Source organism: Chiroxiphia lanceolata, chromosome 26 (assembly GCF_009829145.1).
Source record: "Chiroxiphia lanceolata isolate bChiLan1 chromosome 26, bChiLan1.pri, whole genome shotgun sequence".
In the NCBI taxonomy this organism is placed as follows: domain Eukaryota; kingdom Metazoa; phylum Chordata; class Aves; order Passeriformes; family Pipridae; genus Chiroxiphia; species Chiroxiphia lanceolata.
The window spans coordinates 4,431,819-4,452,397 of NC_045662.1; the positions used below are offsets into that span (position 1 = coordinate 4,431,819).

Consider the following 20,579-nt stretch of genomic DNA (forward strand, 5'->3'; position numbering starts at 1 on the left):
AGAGAAGGGAATGCGAGGGGGGATAAAAGTGGGGGGGTGTGGGGGGTCAGGGTAAAGGGGAGGAAAAAAGGGGGAGAAGGGCAGAAAAGAGGGAGGAAAAGGGGGTGAAAAAGAGGGAAAAGGAGGAGGGAAGAGGGGAGAAAAGGGGGGGAAAGGGCGGAAAAAAGAGCAGAAAAAAGGGGAGAAAGGGAAAAAAGGGGGAAGGAAAAAGGCGACCACATGGAGCTCGCCCCATAGAGCCCCTCCCCACCCATCCAGCGCCACAGCGTCAGGTCCCAGCACCGAGAGGGGTCCAGCAGCACCCGGGGGCTCAGCCAGGGAACACCCCGACCCCCCTCACAGCACACCCCTTGCCCGCCTCAAAAACATTTAAATTATATATATATATAAAAAAAAAAAACATTAAAACCCCCCAAATTGTGCGCACAGGGTTTCTATTTCACAAAAAAAAAAAAAAAAAAAAAAAAAAATTCTGCTTTTTAACTCTCCCCCCCTCTGCCCCCGCCAACGCGCTCCAGAGGGGGGGGGAAAACTCCCCAAAGACGGGGGAAAACATCCCAAAAGTGGCTCCCAGGTGCTTCCAACTTCCCGGTTCCCGTCTGGCTCCGACAAAATCCGCTGTTTATCCCATTTTCTAACTAAACGCAACACGAAGGCAGCGGCGGGTGAGTCCTGGGGGGATGCGGCACCTCCGGACACCAGGACCGGGCCCTGGTGATCCCCACGGCGATATCCCAAATCCAAGGCCACGGGAGCGGAGCAGCCGCTGGGGAGCCTCGGCCGGTGCCAGCGCGGGGGGGACGAGTCCGGGGAACGTTCCAAAACCCAAGAGAACAAAACTGGGATTGCAGAGGAACGAAACCATCCGTCGGCACGGAGCGGGGCGGTGAGCCGGTGACGCGGAGCCTCTGGTGACACACGGAGCTCCCGGAGGTGTTCAGAGCTCCCGGCATCCTCCGTTATTTCCGACAGGTCCGGTGAGGCGTCTGCTTCTTCTGCACCTCCAGCCGGCAGCGGCTGCGCTCATCCAGCCCACGGCAGATCGAAGTTCCTGCGGGCACAGATGGTGTACACACGGCACCAGATCTGACCAGTGCCCTCCTGGGGGTGACACCAACTGGGGCCCATCCCATCCCTTCCCTTGCGCCCCCCGTACTCACTGTGGGGTCAGTTTTGGTAGGGGCCGGCCAAAGGCGACGACGGGCAGGTATGGGGTGATGAGCAAACTTTCCACTGCAGAGAGACACCAGAACGTGAGACCTCCCTGTCTGCACCCCAACAACCCCCATCTGCACCCCAACACCCATCCACACCCCAACCCCCCTGTCTGCACCCCAACACCACTGCCACACCCCAACACCCCTGGGCCCCAACTCACCGTCATCTGGCTCAGGAAAAATGAGTAACTTCAGGTTCCGACTCCTGAATCCCTTTCCTTTGTACATTCGGAGCTGCAGCCGCTGCAGGATTCTCTGTTCCCTGATCCGCTGGATGTCCCACCTGGAAAACGGGAATGGATGGGAAAAGTGAGGAGCCACGGCAGTGCCCAGACCCTCCCGGGGGGATCAGGGGGCTGTGCAGGCTGCCAGTGACATAGGAGCATCCCTCCTCCCACAGCACTCCCGGCTCCCACCCCAGCTGCACCCTGTCCCATCCTCCTGCTCAGGTGACACTCAAGACCCTTCTCTGCAGGACCAGGGACCCCAGACCCCCGTTGGTCCCCTTGCTCCCACCTTTTCCTTCGTTTCTCATCCAGCTCCAGCTTCGCGTGCCGTTTGGAAAAGACGCTGTCGTCCAGGTTCTGCAACGACACCAAACAGGGATCAGCACGTCATCCCAGTGCCAGATCCTGCTCCCACAGCCCCAGGAGGGCTGGTCCTTTCCCCCCCCAGCTCCAGGAGCGTGGAACAGCCCAAAAGGCCCCTGTGGCACCACCAGCTCCAATGGGAGCTGCTGTGGGATGGCTCACATACCTCCAGGAGGTCCGAGGGGTTGGGGTCTCTCAGGGGCTCCACGACATGGTCCCTCCATGACGGAACTGCAGGACGAGAGGGAGGCTGTACCCCCACTGGGACCTCGACACCCCGTCCCACCTTTTCCCTCCTATCCCTCCCTTGGAGCACAGCTTGGGATCTCCCAAACCCTCATCCCAAGCCAAGCCAGGCGATGCTTCTGCACCAGGAGCTGATGGGGGCCTGGGTGGGGCAGAGCTTGTCGTCACCCCTTTGGCCAAGCACACGAGCAAACCTGAGCCACTTCCAGGGATGTGCTGAGCTCTCCCCCGCCGGAGCGCTTGGCCACCTGGCAGGACAGGTACAGGATTCAGGGTACAGCGGGTGACCCCGGTGCTGTGGCACGGTGGCACAAGCCAGAGCACGTTTCCCAACCACCCTGGGGAAGTTGCTTCACCCCTCACTCCAACAGACACCAGCAGAGTGGGGCCAGGAGCCCTGCCAGAGCAAGGTGAGCCGGAGACGAGATCTGGGAGAGCCCAGAGCCAGCACCCACCACCGTGGAAGGAGCCCGCAGCGTGTGGCACCTCTCCCAGCACCACGGGCACTCTCTTTAGGAATCTGGGAGCCCTGTCCTGGATTCAGGATGAAGGTGCTGAGCCGCATTCCCTGGCCAGCTCAGCCCTAGCAGCTTCTCCAACGTTCTCTCCATCCTTACTTGCTACAGTCTCCTCCTTTTTCGGGAATGCTCCCGCAGCGGCAGCGGCGACGGGGGCGGCTGGTGCCAGCGGCACAAGACGATTTCGGTGGTGGAGAGATAGGGCAGGTCGTCGGCCCTCGCTGCCCAAGCCCTCTCTTGGGGTGGGTGCCGGGGCCCTTCGGCGGGCCGAGGCTAGGAGCGGGGTCTCCAGGAGGTGACCGGGGTTTTTCCGGAGTCTCTTGGCTCCGCAGTTCTCGTTTACAAACAGTTTCGGCCAAGGAGCCGCCTGACTCCTCCTTCCCCGGAGAGTTGGCTTTGGAGTTTTACTCTTCACTTTGGAGAACTCGGACACCAGTTTTTTAACGGGCGTCTTCCCTCTCCGCGCTCCCGAACGCCGGCTTCCTGCGGAGGGAGAGGAGCTGAGCCAGGCACATGGATCCTCACACCGCACCGGGGCCACCACGGGGGGGGGGGTCCAGCACCCCCAACCTGGGCTGTTGCATCAGGGCAGAACAGAGGCAGTTTCCAGAGGGCCTTCCCGGAATTTTGGCCCCCCTCCCTCCCCCCCCCAGGCTTTCACCAGGTTCTCCTGCATGCAGGGATGTGTTCCTGGTGCTGGGCAGCCTCTCTGAGCAGCTCAAGGGTCGCTGGGAGCCCCGTGGACAGCGGATAAAGCCAGAGGGAATGTCTCCCCTTTCCCCCACACAGCCCCCCAGGCACCCCATACCTTTTATGCCCCTTCCCGTTCCTGCCGTAGGGGAAGTGCTTGGGCTGCAGGGTCGGGGGGGGGCTCCAGCAGGTCCTGGGGACACTCTAGAGGCAGCTTCTCACATGCTTCTGCCTCTGGCTTCTCATCCACCTCACAGCCCTGGAAGATGCGGTGCTTCTCCCGCTCGCTGTCCTTCTTCACCAGCTGCACCCTCCTTTCATGCGCTCGATCCGCGCCAGGAGCTGCAGGGCAGGTGAGGGATGGATCAGTTTGAGGGGGATTCCAACAGAATCATGGAAGTGGTTTGGGTTGGAAGGACCTTAAAACCCATCCAGTCCCACCCCCTGCCATGGGCACGGACACCCTTCCACTAGCCCAGGTTGCTCCAAGCCCCGTCCAACCTGGCCCTTGGACACTTCCAGGGCTGGGGCAGCCACAGCTTCTCTGGGTAACCAGAGAATTTGGGGATCCCAACCTCAGTATCCTCCCCGATGCTGCAGGAGGGAGAAGGGGGTTGCCTGTGGCTTAGAGAGCACCTGGTAGCACCTGCCCGTGGTCACCTGTCCCCAACTCTCCCCAGCCTCTGTCACAGCCAGGGGCTGCACTGTTTAGAAAGGGTGGTTTGGACAGTGCAGTGGGGGGGTCCCAGCACTCCCCAGGGACGTGGCTGGGAGGACACCCAGCCTCAGGGAATGGAGCCTGGTGCACTCGGGGTTTGCCAGCCCCACCTCCCCGCCCGTGTCACCCCACAGGAAGCCCCGGGAAACCCCTGAAGCGCCATCACGGCCTCACCACCGCGGCTCCTCCATGTTGGGGGATGCGGCATCGCCTGCGGCGGCACCACGTGGGGTGTCCCTGTCCTTCCGCCACAACCTGGGCCACCACCGCTGCCACCGCAGCCCACCACTGCCTGATGGCCACACGGCCACGGCGCTGTGGGGCTGGCAGGGGGTGACCAACGGCCGCGGGGGGGACGCAGACACGATCAGGGCACGCACCCAGCGTCCATGGGGTGACACGGGCAGCACACCCGGGGGAGGGGGGGGGCACAGCTCCGCTGAGCCGCGGGGGCCTCCGCAGTGCCCCCCCATGAAGGTTGGCAGCCTCCCTCGGGGGCCGTGTGGGACGCCAGCCCCCCGGGCTGCGGTTGGGGCAGTCCCCCTTCAGTGCGTGGCCCGAGCAGCCGGGGCCGTGTCCCGCCCGGTGCCCGCGCGTGTGTCGCGGCCCCGCTTTTAAGGGCCCCCCCCCCGGTCGCCACGGTGGACGGGCGGCGGCCCGTTAACCCCCGACGGCCCGCCCCGCCCCCGCCCTTTGTGCCCCCGCCCCTTTGTCTGGGGGGGGGCTGCGACCCCCGGGGGCTCCCAGCCCTGGGGGGGGGGGGCTGCGACCCCGGGGGGCTCCCAGCCCTGGGGGGGGGACGACACCGACCCCTGGGGACTCCCACCCCTGGGGGGGAAGCTCAGCCCTGAGGGGGCACCGATCTCGGGGGGGGGGGAGGACCCCCCAGGAGAACCCAGCCCTCCAAGGGGCACCCAGACTGGGGGGGGGGAACCACCCCACGGGAGAGGGAGTATTACCCCGGGGGTGTTTAACCCCTTGGGGAGGGGGGCATCAAGCCCCTGGGGGCAATGTACCTCCTGGCTACCTTGGGGAGGGGGGCAGATCCCCCTCCCGCCGGGGGTGTTACTCCTCAATGCTGGGTGGGGGTATTAACCCCTGGGGTGCCACCAAGGGTCGTTAACCCCCCCAAGGAGGAATTAACTGCGGGTGTACCACGAGGGAGAACAGTAACCCCCGATGCGGGGCATTAACCGCCACGGGGGTGGGGGGTGATTAACCCCTGGGGTGCCACAGAGGGGAGAAGGTTAACTGCCATAAGGGGCACATTGACCCCCCCCAAGGGGGGTTATTAAGCTCTGGGGTGACGGGAGGTGAGTGTTAACCCCGATGGGGGGACATTAACCCCCAAAGAGAGAGAGCATTAACTCTTAAGGGGGGCAGAATTAACTCCCAAAGGGGGGGGGGGCATTAACCCCTAGGGGGTGCAGAATTAACCGACAAAGAAGGGGTGTGTTAACCCTCAACGGGCGAAATCAACCCCTCAAAGAGGGGTGGAAACAACCCCTGAAGAGGGGTGGAATTAACCTCCAAAGAGGGGGGGCATTAACCCCAAAACAGAGGGGCAATAACCCCAAAACAGAGGGGGGCCATTAACCCCCTGAATATCTTTCCTGTTGGCGGGCAGAATCCCACCAGAATCCCTGGGAACCCTGGGTGCTGGGGGGTGTGGGTTGGAGGGGGCATTAACCATTTGGGGGGGGATTAACCCTGGGGAGGGGGTCACCCCGGGGAGGGGGGTGGTTTAACCTGTGAGAGGGGTTAACCCTGTGAAGGGGGTTAACCCTTTCCCTGCCGCATTCCCGCCTCCCTGCCCGGTACTTCCCCCCCCCTCGGTGTTTCCCCCCTTCCCCGGCCGTACCGTGTCGCGCTCGGCCCGGAGCTCCTCGATCTGCCGCTCCTTGGCCTGCAGCTGCTGCTGCTGCTGCTCGATCAGGTCCAGCTGGAGCAGGATCTGCCGCAGGCAGGCGGCCTGCCCGGGCGACCCTCCCGCCGCGCCCATCGCTGCGCGGGCCGCGGGCCGCCGCTTCCCCGGCTCCGCGGGCCCCGCTCCCGGCCCCGGCCCCGCTCCCGGCCCCGCCGCCGCCGCCTCCCCGGGCAGCCCGCCCGCATCCCCCCCGCGGCCCTGCCCCCGCCGGCCGCCGGCCCCGCCGCGGCCCCGCTCCGCTCCCGCTCCGCCACCCCGCAGCCGCGGCCCGTGTGTGCCCCCAGCGGCGGCGGGGCCCGGGGCCGCCGGGCCGGCGGAGCGGGGCCTTCCTCCCCCTCCTCTCCCCCCTCCTCCTCCTCCTCCTCCCCGCCCGCCCCCTCGGGCCGCCGCCGCCCGCCCCCCCGGAACGCCGTGGACCGCATGGCCGGGGCCCCGTTACCGCGCGCCGGCAGCGCGGGGCGGCGGCGCGGGGGGCGCCGGGGCATCGGCGCGGAGCGGCCCCCGCCCCGGGGACGGCCCGCGCGGGGACGAGCGGCGCGGGGGGGGGGCGGCGGGGCGGGGGTCGGTACCGGGCACGGGACCCCGGGTACCGGCGAACGGGGCCCGGCGCGCATGCGCCGGCGGCGGTGGGGGCGGTGGATCCCCGGGGTGAGGAGCGGGATGAGGGGGGGGGGCCCATGAGGACCCCCCGGCACGGAGCCCCCGCCGCTGCCCGCGGGGCGGGGGGGCGGGGGTTGGTCGCGGCCCGCGGACGCGCGTGGGGCGGGTGGGGGGTCCCCGCGCTGCAGTACCCGGGGCGGCCGCCCGGGGGCTCCCGAGCGCGGCGGTATCGCCGCTCCGCGCCCGCCCCACGGGGGGTCTCGGGTCACGGGCCGGTCCCGGGGCGGGGGCACCCCCGGACCGGGGAGAGCGGGGCTGGCACCCACCCGCGGTCACGGGCGGGTCCCGCGGCGGGCGGGGGACCCCGGAACCGGGGACAGAGGTGCTGGGACCCCCCGTTACGAAGGAGACGGGGGTTGTTCCGCTGTGACCCACGGGGTCTGCACACCCCCGTGCGCACACGCAGCCCCCGGACACACACAGACACACACACTGCAGTTCCTGGTGCAAGGACATGCACACGCACACACACACACACACACACACACACACACACACACACACACACACAAATCCGCAGCGCCCCCTCCGCAGAGGCTGCAGCCCCAGCACACACTTATGTGCACGTACATGCACCCACGGTCCTGTACATACATGCACATACTTGCACACGCACTCGTGTGTGTGTGTCCCCAGGGAGGGGCTGCACCCCCCACTGCAGCACATGCAGCCCCGCAGGCACTGCAACCCCTGCACATGCACACACCCCCCTCCCAGACCGCAGCCCAGAGCACACGTATGTACACACGTGCACCTGTGTGGACACATATACACATGCGTCCCCAAACTGCAGCCCCAGAGCACACATATGGATGTGTATTCCATGTATGGACATGTATGCACACACATGCCCCGAGCTGCAGAGCACACATACTGACATGTATGCACATGTATGGACATGTATGTACATGCACACACACCAGACTGCAGCCCCAGAGCACACGTATGGACGTGTATTTGCATGTACGGACATGTATGTACACGTATACACACGCAGAGTATCATTTCCCGCCCCCCCCCCGTGCTGAAACTCCACCCCCCTGCAGCACACGGGGTCCGTGTCACCGGGGACACACAGGGGACACGCGTGGCACGTGCCGGGGACGCACAGGGACACGTGGGGGACGTGTCTCTCCGCGGAGCTGTGTTCAGGGACACTCACGGTGGAGGGGGTCCCCCTTCACCCAGCACCCCCGCGAGCCTCGGGTGCCCCTGTGTGCAGTGCCCAGGTCACACCCACGGTGCCCCGCCCCGGTGTGGTGCGGGGAAAGCCCCTCCACTGTCTCTGCCGTGCCGTGGGTCACACCAAGCCCTGCCAACAGCTGTGCCCTCAGAGTGTGCATTCGCTCGCTGTGGTCGGGCACGGGGGGGCTGTGGTTGTCCCCCCACGTGATTGTGCCCATACACATGCATGGCTGTGTTCACGCATGTGGTTGTGCACATGTATGACTGCTCATACACATACATGACCGTGGTTGTATGCATGGCTGTGCTCACACTCACACACGTGGCTGTGTTTGCACACACACATGGCTGTAGTTGTGCACACACGTGACTGTGCTCACACACACCCCTGGCCAAGTTCATACACACGTGGCCCTCCTCACACACATACCTATCCATGGTTGTGCACGCGTGTGGCTGTGCTCACATGCATACGTGACCGTGGTTGTACATGCACGGCCATGCTCTCACACGCACACAGGGCCCTGCTCACACACACACGTAGCCATGCTCACACACATGACCGTGCTCACACACAGCCGTGCTCACACACACGTGACTGCGCTCACACACGTAGCCATGTTCACACACATCACACACGTAGCCACGTTCACACACATGACCGTGCTCACACACACACATGGGCCTGCGCTCACACACACATGTGCCTGCGCTCACACACACATGTGCCTGCACTCACACACACATGTAGCCATGTTCACACACACGACCGTGCTCACACACACCACTGCCATGCTCACACACACAATTGGCTCTGCTCATACACACACAAAGCCGTGTTCACACACACGCGTGGCCGTGCTCACACGCACATCCGTGCCCGCGCACACGGGTGCCATGTCCCTGCCGTGCCCGCTCTGCCGGGCTGGTGCCGGTGCCCGGTGCCCATCCCTGCTGCGGCAGGCCCACGTGCCGGCCGGCGCCTGCCCGCACATGGCTCTGCAGCAGGGAGCTGCTGGGGCTAAAAATGGAGCAGGGCGCACATGCCAGCGCCACGTGACGCGCATGGAGAGGGCTCCCCGCGAGAGGAGGAGAGGAGGAGGAGGAAGAGGAGGAGGAGGAGGGAGCCCGCTCACATGGGCTGGTACAGATGCCAACCCGGCCGCCGGCCACGACGCCGCGGCCGCTGTGTGACCTGGGGGGGGGGGGCTGATGGGGTGCCCCCCCCCCAAACACATTTGACCTTTGGGAAGGTCAAACATGGGGCAACGGGGGCGTGAGAAAGGGGAGGAGGGTTCCCAGGTGGGGGTCCGAGGTGGGGGGTCCAGAGGCTGAAGAAGCCCCAGATGCTGCCCCAGGTCCTTTGTGGGGTCCAGTGGCTGCAGAGGGAACATAAACACATGAGATCTTGGGGGGGCAGGTGAAGGGGCCCCCAGCTGCTCCCCCTGAAGGGAGTCCCCAGAGCCCCCCATGGTGAACACACTGGGGTTCACCATCCCCTGGGAGTCCTGCACCCCTATATTGCAGCATCACCCCAATTTCTGGGTCCCTGCACCCCTGAACCCTCCCTGAGGTCCCTGCACCCCTAGACCCTGCACCCTTTTGGGGTCCCTGCATGTCCTGATCCTGCACCCCTTTTTGGGTCCCTGCACTCTTCTGGGGTGTATTCACCCCTAAATCTTGCACGTCCACAAATCTGTGCACCCCTGCACCCCCAGATCCTGCACCCTCCTGGGGGTCCCTGCACTCTCAGATCCTGCACCCCCTGACCCTGCACCTTCTGGGGTCTCTGCCCCCAACCCCGGTCTGCCCCATCCCACGGTTCTGGGATGCATTGGGGTGCCCCCGGCTGCCTTGGGGTGCCCCCCCCGCCGTGGGGTGCCCCCGCCCGGGGCCAGGCTTGCCTTGTTTACCCGATTTTCCCGTTCCCGGGGAGGGAGGGCGATTCTGGCAGCGGGAGCTGCTGTCCCGGCCAAGAGCCGGGGGCCGAGCCAAGGCTGCTCCCAGAAGGAAAACACCCCAAAACCCACCCCAAACTCCAACCCACGACCACCTCCTGGCCCCTCGCAGCGTCACCGGGGCTGCCGCAGCGCCCCGCCCCCCCACTGCCGTCAGTAGGGACAGATGAAAGGGGGCTCAGGGGTGCAGGACCCCCAAGTGGGTGGGACCCAGCACCTCTGCCCTCCCACAGTTGCAGCTCTGGGTGGGGAAACTGAGGCACGATGTGCGTAGGGTGACACGGGGACACAGCTGGACCCGGTGTCCCCAACTCCACGGGGCTGTTGCAGCCCCACGATGGGTCTGGGGGTGTCCAAGTGGGTCTGGGAGTGCAAAGCTGGGGTCCTGTCCCTTGCCAGCCCCAGTGCCCGGCCCCAGGACAGGTTGGGGGGGGGGAGTGACAGGCAGGAACGAACTCCTGTTCCCTGCGGAGACGCCCCCCCCCTTTTCCTGGAAAAGGTTCAACAAGGTAAACAAGGCTCCAGCCCGGAGTAAAAATAAACCCTCGGCACGCAGGCGCCGGGCGGGAAGCGGGGCGGGCGTCACGCGGCACGGCCACGGCACCGGCACCGAGCATCGGGCACCCCTCACCCCGCACCGGGCACCCCTCACCACGCACCCCGAGAGCGGCCCCACCGCCCCACCGCTGCCTCCCGTTCCCCTGGAGCAGTGGCAGGGGAAGGGGATGGGATCAGTCCCCCCGCAGGGAGTGCTGGAAGCTGGGGGGAGGAGGGGGCTGCAGTTGAAGGGCCACGGCATGGGAAGGGCAGGGGCACACCCCAGAAGGGCTGGGGTGAGGCGTGTGTCCCCCTGATAGTCCAGGCACCCCACGGCATCCCGGCACTGCGGGACAGGGCAGAACTGGGCTGGGGGGCAGAGACCGCGGGAGGTGAAGGGTCTGAGAGTGCAGGGATTGCAGGAGGGTGCAGGGGGGCACGATCTGGGTTTGCAGGATGTGGGGGTGCACAGATCCGTGGAGGTGCAGGATGCAGTGTGTGATGACCTTGGGGGGGCCTTGAGGTGCCCCTCTGCGCCATGGACTGGTTGGCACGGGCACTGCCATGATGAAAGGGCATGGGGACCCTCGGGGGAGCCCCCCCCGAGAGCACAGACCCGGCCTCTGGGGGGTGCTCGGGGCACCTCAGCTGCAGCACCCCGCTGTCCCGGTGGTTCTCCTGGTCCCTCTCCCCCACCCTGGTCCCCGTGGGTGGTCCCAGAGTCGGGATATCCCGGGAATATCCCGGCTGTGCCCAGCCTGAGGTCCCTGCTCACAACACTCTCCCCCTGCTCCCCCCCCGTGCCGTGGTCCCAGCCCCACGGCGGGACCCCACAGTGGGACCCCAGGGGGTTTATCCCGTCCCTCCCAGCCCCACTCCCGTCCGTGGATCCCTGAGGGATCAGGGTCCAGCCGAGCATCCCTGGCGCCGTGTCCCGTGTGCCGCAGCGCCGTGCGCAGGCATGTTTTCCCAATCCAGACGTGCGGCTGAGTCACGGATAATCACCGGGAACGTGCCGGGAGGGAACGAGGCGCCGCGTGGGGCCGCGGGCACCTGCACGGTCGTGACAGCCTGGGCAGGGCCCCGCTGGGAGCGGGGATGGGGCAGGAGGGGCCCCTCGCCCCAGGACCGGCGTCCCCCCCGGTCCCCCCTGTCCCATGCCAGCCTGGCCCCACACATCCTTCCGGGAGCTGCCGCGGTTCTCCCGGCCGGAGGTGCCCCGGCACCGCTCAACCGCCCGCTGACTCAGGGCGAGAGCATGTCCTGTGGGATGTCGGGGTGTTCCCACTACCCCAAAAGCCGGGAGCGCTTTCGGCATCCCCCCCCTCCCCGGGGACCCCCAGCTGAGGAACGGCTCCGCACACCCAAAAGGGCTGGTGTCAGGGGGTCCTTGGGCGGCAGAGCTCCGGTGCTTCCCCCCCACCCCGGGCACCCCGCACAGCCGGGGCACCGGAGGCCTCCCTCTCCCGTGGATTAGCTCTGAGGATTTCCCGGCTCTGGCACATCCGTGCTCTGCTCCTTCTCCTCCTGGCTGGGGGCCAGGACAGCGCCCGGCACGTGGCATCCAGGAGGGTGCTGGCACCCCCAAAACCCTTTCCGCGGGGAGGGGGGCACGATCACCCACGGAGCCCCCGTGCCACCGGGCTGGGCTGGCCCCGGCGCTGCGACCCGATCTGCCACCGGCTCTGCTCTGGCACCGCGTCGCCGCCCCCCGCGGCAGCCGGGAGCGGGGCCAGGCTGGGACGTGGATGCCAGGCACGTGCCACAGCGGGCACCCGTCGTGGGCAGCGTGGGGACAGCAGGGACTGGGCAGGGGAACATTGCGGGGGGCAGCGGGCAGGGGTCTGGCTGTGCCAGGGGCTGTGCCGTGCACAGTCCTCCCTGCTGCGGGGGGTGGGGGGGGCTCCAGTGCTGGGGCCACGCTGGTGGGCAGAGGGAATGGTGCCGTGCAGGGTGACAGGGAGACCTGGGGGTCCCTCGTGCACGGGACAGTGCTTTGAGGGGTAACAGGGGTATCTGGGTGTCCTCAGTTCAGGGGACAGTGCCTTGAGGCTGACAGGGGTGCCTGGGGGTCCCCAGTGCAGGGGCAGTGCCATACGGGGTGACAGTGCCACCTGGGTGTCCCCAGCGCAGGGGACGGTGCCATGCAGGGTGACAAAGATGCCTGGGGGTCCCCAGTGCTGTGCCGGGTGACACAGGTGCCCAGATGTCCCCGGGGGATGGTGCCATGCACAATGACAGCGCTATGCCTGGGTTTCCCCGGTGCAGGGGACAGTGCCACGCTCAGGTGTCCCCAGTGCGGGTGACAGCGCTGTGCAAGGTGACAGGGCTGCCAGTGCCGCGCCTGGGGGGTCCCCGCTGCAGGGGACAGTGTCGTGCCAGTGACAGAGATGCCGAGCGCTGCACCCAAGTGTCCGCAGTGCAGGGCACAGCGCTGCGCCCGGGGGTTCCCGACGCAGGGGCGACACGAGGGGCACCCGGCGCTCCCGGTGCAAGGCACCGGCGCGGGTGCCGGTCCCCGCGGTCCGTCAGGCGGCCCCGGTGTGGGGGTCCCCGCCGAGCCCGGGCTCCCCGGCGGCGGCGCGGGGCCGGGGCCGCCGGCGGAAAGTGTGTCACTGGGGCACGAGGCTGTCCCCGGGAATCACATGGGGGAGGCGGCGGCGCCGCGTGCGGCCCAGTGCGCAGCCGCGGCCGGTGCGGGGGGCGGCGGGGCGGGCGGCGGGCGCACAACAGCCCGCACCGGGCGGCGGCGCGGCACGACTCTGCTCCGCTCCACTCCGCTCCACTCCGCGCCGGGAGGCTCACGGGGCCCCGGACAAGGATGGCGGCCCCCGAGGCTGGCAGCACAGGTCAGTGCCCCGCCGGAGCCCCTCACCCCCGACCACCGTGCGGGCACCGGCACCGGCAGCGGTCCCCCGCCCCCCCCAGCACCGGAGCGCATCGGGGGGCAGCGCCCCGGGACTGCGGCGAGGGGCTGCGCGCTGAGACCGCGAGTTGGAGGGGTCCGGACACCGGGACCGTGGGGGTCCCGCACGCCCGACCGGGCAGGATGCGCACCGGGACAGCGTCCCGGAACGGGGCTCCGTCCTACCGGGACCGGAGGGTCCTGCAGAGCGGGGTAAGGCTCGGACAGCGGGGCCGGGGTGTCCCCGGGAGGAGGGTAGGGAGGGGTGCGCGCCGGCACCGGGGGTCTTGCACACCGGGACGACCTGAGCACCGGCACCGGGTCGCTACGGTGGCCGGGGAAGGAGGGATGGAGAGCGGGACCGGGAGTCCCGAACGCCGCGGCGCGCTGGACGCGGGGGTAGGAAGGGTGAGAACAGGGATCGGTGTCCCGGAACGTCCCGGACAACAAGAGAGGGGTGTCTCGGGCGGCGGGACTGGAGGGAGCGCGACAGGACTGAGGTGTCCCGGAAACCGGGACCGGGCATTGCCGAACGCCGGGGCGCGCTAGACGTGGGAGTAGGAAGGGTGACAACCAGGACTGATGTGACCCGGGCAGCAGCACCGGAGAGGAGCGAGGCGGCTCTCCGGGGCAGCGGGGGTTGGAGTGACCCGGGAAGCGGGAGCGGAGGGGAACGCGGTGTTATCGGTGTGTCCTGGGTGGCGGGACCGGAGGAGACCGCTCAGGGTGACCGGAGGGGACCGCGGCGGGACCGGCGTGTCCCTGTCAGCGGCACCGCGGCCACGGGGACCAGGCAGCCCCGTGGGGCGGCCGAGGCGGTGTCACTGCGTGTCGGGGCTCCCCGCGCGCACCGGGAAGGGACGGGGACAGTGGGGGAGGACGGGGACCGGAGGCGGTGCTGGCCCCCCCCCCGCTCCCCCGTGTCCCCCCCCGCACGTGTCCCCCTCCCCGCCGCTGCCACGTGCGGAGTTTGTTTTCCCCGCAGCCACGCCCTCCCCCTCCCATTGGCCGCCGCGTGACGTCACCGATGACGTCACGCGCGGGACCGGGGACGCCGCCGCTCATTTCGGGTGGTGGGGTGGGGGGAGGCCCTGTCTCCGGGGTAACCAGAAGGGGCGGGGCCGAGCGCCGGGCCAATGACGGCGAGGGGGGCGTGGTAAAGCGTGAAGGGGCGGGGCCGAGGGCGGCCACGTGCGGCGGGAGCACGTGGGGCGGCGGCGTGAGGCCGCCTGAGCTTGCGGGGGGGGGAGGCTGCGGGGCGGCTGTTTGGGGGGGTTCCCGGTGTTTTGGGGTCAGGAAGAGTCTTTCCCTTCTGGGACAACCCTCTGGGGAGATCCCCTGCACCCCGAAGCCCCGGGACCCCCCCAAGGGGGGGTCCCGGGGCTTCGGGGTGCAAGGGATCCCCCCTTATTTTAGTGTGTCAGCAGCTGGGGGTCTCTCGAATCAGCTGTCGTGGGTTGGGACCCACTGTCCCCGATTCAGTGACCGCTTTTGGAGGTGGTTCAGTGAAGGGGGGTGGTGGGGGGATGGTGACAAGCTGGCTCCGGCGCGTGGCATCTGTGCCGGCGGCACCGTGTGCGGCGGGAGACACATGGCCCCGGTGATCCCGTGTGTCCCCGACATCGCCATCCACGTGTCCCAGCTCGGAGTCGTGTCCCGGTGCTGCTGTCCCTGCCCCGTGAGTGGGGTGACAACGACTGTGACTTCAGCCAGGGGCCACGCACATGCACCCCCAGCCACCCCATACTACTGCCCACTTTTTGGGGGTCCCCCACGCAGCTCCTCAGCCCTGCAGTGGGGATGTATCTCCCCAAATGAGGGGGCTATGCTGGGATAATCCAGATGCCGTGGGGCTGCTGCACTGGGAGCACCCCAGTGCCACGGGGGCTGCACCGGGAGCACCCCAGTGCCACAGGGGGCTGCGCCGTGGGGCTGTACCAGGAGCTGTGGGTGGGAGCCCGGCTGTGCCGTGGCACGGAGCCAGGGACGGCGGGAGTAACTCCTGTGACCTCCTGATTTCACCTCTCCCGAGGGTTCCCAACCCACATTCCTCCTGCAGGCAATTCCGGGGTGCCCTGCCTGTGTCCCCAGCCGGCACGCACCCAGATAAACCCGGCTGTCCCCGGCCCACGTGGGCTCGGCACCCGTGGCGCCCCGTGGGTGCGGTGCCTGACTCAGGGTGGCGGTGCACGTGCGGCGCTGCGGGATGCCCTTGGATCCGGGATGCTTCCGGGGTGCTTCCCTGGGGACCCCCCGCCGCCTGGGGCTTCCACCCTCCTCCAGGGGGTTTTCTCTCCCTGCACTGGGGGGAGGCTGAGCTTGGTGCAGCTCGGTACATGAGTGGTCCACCGGGATGCCCGTGGATCCAGGATGCGTTCGTGATCCTTCCCTGTGGATCCTGCCCCACTTGGGGCTGCAGTCCCTCTCCTGGGGGAGTCCCCCTTTTGTGGGGGAGGAGGCTGAGCCCGGCACAGCTCAGTACATGTGTGGCCCTGTGGGTTTCCCGTGGATTTGGGTGCTTCCCCGGGGATCCCACCCTACACAGAGCTGTGATCCCGCTCACGGTGGGAGGAGGCTGAACCTGGCACAACTCAGTGCATGTGTGGCCCCGCAGGATGCCCGTGGCTCCAGGTTGCCGATGGATCCGGGGTACTTCCCTGGGGATCCCACCCACCTCCCGGCGTTCCCCCCTCCGTGAACTGGGGAGGCTGAGCCCGGCACAGCTCAGTGCATGAGTAACCCCCCGCTCTCTGCAGGTGGGTGATCAGCTACGTGGGCTCCAGCGGCGCCTCTCCCACCCGACCAGCCCAGTCTCCCTCTGCAGCGACAGCTCCAATGGCAGTTCGCAGTCGGGATCCCAGCCCTTCCCCACGTACTTCCCTCCGTCGCCCACCGGCTCCCTCCAGGATTCCCGCGCCTACGGCGGGGGCTCGCTGGCCCCCCATGAGGACGGCTCCCCTTCTTCCTCCTCCTCATCCTCCACGTCCTCCTCCTCCTCGTCGTACGGCTCCTCGGTGAACTTCCCCGGGTGCAGCCGGTCCCCGCGGACGAGCGGCGCCGCAGTTCGCCCAGCAAAGCCGGCAGCACCGTCACCAGTGAGTGGGGCTCACAGGGGGGCGGCGGGCGGGCCCCCCACCCCGCCGAGGGCACCCCGGGACCTCGCTGACCCCGGTCCCCCCGCAGAGCTCAACGGGATGGTGCTGCTCTGCAAAGTCTGCGGGGACGTCGCCTCCGGCTTCCACTACGGTGTCCACGCCTGCGAGGGCTGCAAGGTACTGGGATGGGACCGGGGATGGGGCACGGACCTCCTGTCACGCTGGAAGGACCCTCAGTGGCCCTCCCACCCCCCCACAGGGCTTCTTCCGCCGCAGCATCCAGCAGAATATTCAGTACAAGAAGTGCCTCAAAAATGAGAACTGCTCTATCGTCCGCATCAACCGCAACCGCTGCCAGCAGTGCCGCTTCAAGAAGTGCCTGCTGGTCGGCATGTCCCGCGACGGTGAGCTCAGAGGGACCCCCGCAACCCCCCCCGAGCCGGGGGACTCCTTTGGGGGTGGGATTCCCTGTCCCCAGGCTATGTGTCCCCTCCCGGGATGCGACCCCCTGTGCCCAGGGCTGTACATCCCCTCCGGAGTCAGGTCCCTCTGGCTGTGCTGGGTGCCCTGCCTGTCCCGTGGGATGTGTCCCCTCCCCTTCCTGGGATGGGTCCCCACTATGGCTGGGGTGGCATGTCCTCTTCTGGGATGGGTCCCCCCCATGCTCAGGGCACTACATCCCCTCCCAGGATGGAAACCCCATGCCCAGGGCTCCCTGCCCCCTCCTGGGATGGGTCCCACAGTACCCAGGGCTGTGTGTCACCTCCAGGACGGGGGTAGGGATGCAGCCCCACTCCTGGCAGCCCCTGGCCCCCCATGGCACAGGTCTGGGGGGGGGGGTCACCATGCCCGCTGCCGCCAGTGTCCCCCCTAACGCCGGTGTCCCCCCACAGCCGTGCGCTTCGGGCGCATCCCCAAGCGGGAGAAGCAGCGGATGCTGGCGGAGATGCAGAGCGCCATGGGCGGCATGGCCAGCGCCCCACCGCCGATGCCGGGCCCCGGCGAGGGTCCCACCGTGGGGGGGGCCGCGCGCCGCCCCCCGGCCCCCCACCGCTCGCCCCCCCCCCTGCTTCTCCCAGTTCCCCCAGCAGCTGACGCCCCCCCGCTCGCCGCCCAGCCCCGGGGGGCCACCGAGGACGTCATCGCGCAGGTGGCCAAGGCCCACAAGGAGATCTTCATTTACGCCCACGACAAGCTGGGACCCCCCCCCCTGCGACAGCGGCCTCCTGCGCTGGGACGCACCCCCCGCCTGGGCCCCCGGCCCCCCCGAGCCCCGGCTCTGCCCCGCCGCCTACCCCGAGCCCCCGGCCCCGCGGGGGTGCCCCTGGCCCCGCGGCCCCAAGGACGTCCTGCCGGTGAGCGCCCGGGGGCTCCTGCTCCCCGTGGGGTATTTTTAGCTGCTTATTGCACTAATCCCCTTGTGGGTGCTCCCTCCCTTCCCGCTGTGATGGTGGGGCTGGGGGAGCCCCGGGTGCCCGCTGACCCCCTACCTTCTGCAGGCGTGTCCCATGAACAGCCACGTTCCCGGGCGCAGCGGGCGCTCCGTGCAGGAGATCTGGGAGGATTTCTCCCTCAGCTTCACCCCGCCGTCCGCGAGGTCGTCGAGTTCGCCAAGCACATTCCCGGCTTCCAGGCGCTCTCCCAGCATGACCAGGTCACCCTGCTCAAGGCTGGCACCTTTGAGGTATGTCCTGGGATGGCAAGGGCTTGATGCAGGGCATGGTGCCCTACGGCATTGCGTAGTGCCCCAAAACCTGACACGATCCCTCTGGCATTGCACAGTGCTCCATGGACTGGCATGAAGCCCCAGAGCATGGGCACAGTCACCCAGATCATGGCAGGAGCCCCATGGCATTGCAGTGCCCCACATATAGGAGCTGTGGCACAGAACTCGGCTCTGCATGATGCTCCATGACATAGCACGGTGCCCATGGCGTGGCATGGTGCCCCACATTTGGGAGCCATGGACTAGAATGTGGCACTGCCTGGTGCCCCATGGTGCCCATGGCATTGCCTGGTGGCCCACGGCACTGCAGTGCCTGACACGTGGCAGCCGTGGTATGGAGCATGATGCCCACGGCACAGTGCCCCACTTTTGGGAGTCAGGGACAGGCATAAAACCCCTGTGGCATTGCCTGATGTCCCATGGCAGTGTAATGCATATAGGAACTGTGGCATGAAGCATTGCCTGGTGCCCATGGGATGGCATGGTGCCCCACAGCACGGCATGGTCCCGCACATTTGGGAACTGTGGCACGGAGCACAGAGCCCCTGGCATGGCACGATGCCCCGTGGGCTGGCACAGAGCCCCACGGCACTGCAGTGCCCCACATTTGGGAGCCGTGGCACGGAGCCCAGTGCCCTCGGTGCCCCTGTCCTGCCACGGTGCCCCGTCCCGGCGCCCACACGCTGCCCACCCCGCAGGTGCTGATGGTTCGCTTCGCGTCGCTGTTCGACGTGAAGGAGCAGACGGTGACGTTCATGAGCCGCACGCGGTACGGGCTGGAGGAGCTCTGGGCCATGGGCATGGGGGACCTGCTCGGGGCCATGTTCGACTTCAGCGAGAAGCTCAGCGCCCTCGAGCTCAGCGACGAGGAGCTGGGGCTCTTCACTGCCGTCGTCCTCGTCTCGGCAGGTGGGCACGGTGGGGAGGGGCTCGGGGGGTTTTGGGGGAGATTGAGGGGTTTGGGGGCGAGATCGTGGGAGTTTGGGAGGGGATCAGAGAGCTTGGGGTTGGGATCATGGGGTTTGGGGAGTGTTCAGGAGTAGGATTGGGGGATTTCTGTAAAGGATCGGGGGTTTCAGAGGGGGATTTCCAGGTTTGGAGAGGAATTGGGGGTTCGAGGGGAAGATTGGGGGTTGGGGGGGTGGGATCAAGGTGATGAAGGTGAGAGAGGGTCAGGGGTTCCGGGACAAAATTGTGGGGAGCGGACATGGGAGCAAGGGATTTAGGGGGATTGTGGCTGGGATAGGGGGTTCAGAGTGGGATTCAGTGGGATTGAGGGGTTGGGTTGGGTGCGGATCAGGGGTTCAGAGATAAGGTGGGATTGGGTGATGCCGGGGTGGGATCAGGGGTTTTGGGGGTGTAACAGGTGTGTCCCTGCTCTGCCCCTGACACCCTGCTCCCGCAGACCGCTCGGGCATGGAGGACACGGCGTCAGTGGAGCAGCTGCAGGAGACGCTGCTGAGGGCCCTGCGCGCCCTCGTGCTGAAGACGCGCCCGGCCGAGACCTCGCGCTTCACCAAACTGCTGCTGAAGCTGCCGGACCTGCGCACCCTCAACAACCTCCACTCCGAGAAGCTGCTCTCCTTCCGCATTGACGCCCAGTAGTGCCCCCCGGATCCCCCCGCAGCCCCCCCCCGTGCACCCCTGTACATACACCACAGCGGGGGGGCACACACAGACCAACCCCCGGGGCAGCACCGACCCCATGGACTCACAGGGATTCACCCTAAGGTGGGCGCCGGACGCTGGGACCCCCCCTCCGCCCCCCCAAATCGGGTGCCGGCCCCACGGCTCCGCTGGCAGCGCCGGGGGGTCCCCTCGCCCTGACCCCCCCCAGCTCCAGCGGCCGAGGGTGGGACGCAGTGGCCGGATCCAGCCGCGCTGGGTGGGGCGGGTTTGGGGTGTGGTGGTGGTGGGGTTTGGTTGGTTGGTTTTTTTTTTTCATCATATATTTATTACATAAATATATAGTAAAATAGACCAGCAACAATTACCATAAAATATCTTTCTTTAAAATCCTGACCAAAACACAAAAGGGTTTAAAATCGCACGTCACAGACTGTGATTGTCACAGGGGCTCCGCGGCCCCCCGGCCCGCGCCCCTACATTCAGCGACGCCGGCCGCGGCCCCCCCCGCCACCACCCTGCATAGTGGGGGACCCCGGTGGGCACGCCGAGCCGGGCCGGGCCGTGCCAGGCCGTGCCGAGCCCTGTGCCAGGCCGTGTGCCGGCCGGGCTCGACGCCCGCGGGCAGGGGCAGCTCCGGGAGCCATGAGGTATGTGCTTGGGGGGGGGGACTGGGGGCGCGGGGACTGGGGGGACGCGGGGCGGGGGTGGCCCGGGGAGGTGGTGGAGGGGTGGGGGGCACCGGTGTGGACCCCCGGGACCGACCTGGATGCTGGACGTGCGATGGCGACGCGAGACGGAGACGTGGGGGCGGCCCGGGGGGCGCGGGGGGAGTGCAGGGGGTGGGGGGGCGTGCAGGGGGCAGTGGGTGGGGGGCCGGGCGGAGCCCCCCACCCCGGGACAAGCTGCCCCAGAGCACCGTGTGGCCGCTTGGGGGGGCCCCGGCCCGGCTGTGGGGGGTCACGGTGGCTGATTAAGACA

General features: G+C 67.6%; 2 protein-coding genes across 2 annotated transcripts; one reads left to right on the forward strand and one right to left on the reverse strand.

The window, feature by feature from the left end:
* Nucleotides 1-154: 154 nt before the first annotated feature.
* Nucleotides 155-6,009, reverse strand: MSL1 (MSL complex subunit 1). The gene is given in 15 exon segments (XM_032711184.1): nt 155-1,031; nt 1,033-1,051; nt 1,161-1,233; nt 1,379-1,500; nt 1,734-1,801; nt 1,974-2,038; nt 2,671-2,688; nt 2,691-2,810; nt 2,813-2,963; nt 2,966-3,025; nt 3,027-3,054; nt 3,380-3,441; nt 3,443-3,582; nt 3,585-3,603; nt 5,841-6,009. Coding segments are annotated over 15 exon segments (1,158 nt in total). The 5' UTR covers nt 5,982-6,009; the 3' UTR covers nt 155-959.
* Nucleotides 6,010-13,067: 7,058 nt separating this feature from the next.
* Nucleotides 13,068-19,900, forward strand: NR1D1 (nuclear receptor subfamily 1 group D member 1). Its single transcript, XM_032711047.1, is given in 16 exon segments — nt 13,068-13,364; nt 15,766-15,800; nt 15,908-15,948; nt 15,951-16,178; nt 16,181-16,246; nt 16,335-16,423; nt 16,506-16,650; nt 17,140-17,259; nt 17,262-17,309; nt 17,312-17,358; nt 17,361-17,455; nt 17,457-17,601; nt 17,746-17,830; nt 17,833-17,930; nt 18,671-18,881; nt 19,378-19,900. Coding segments are annotated over 16 exon segments (1,950 nt in total). The 3' UTR covers nt 19,578-19,900.
* The last annotated feature ends 679 nt before the right edge of the window (nt 19,901-20,579 follow it).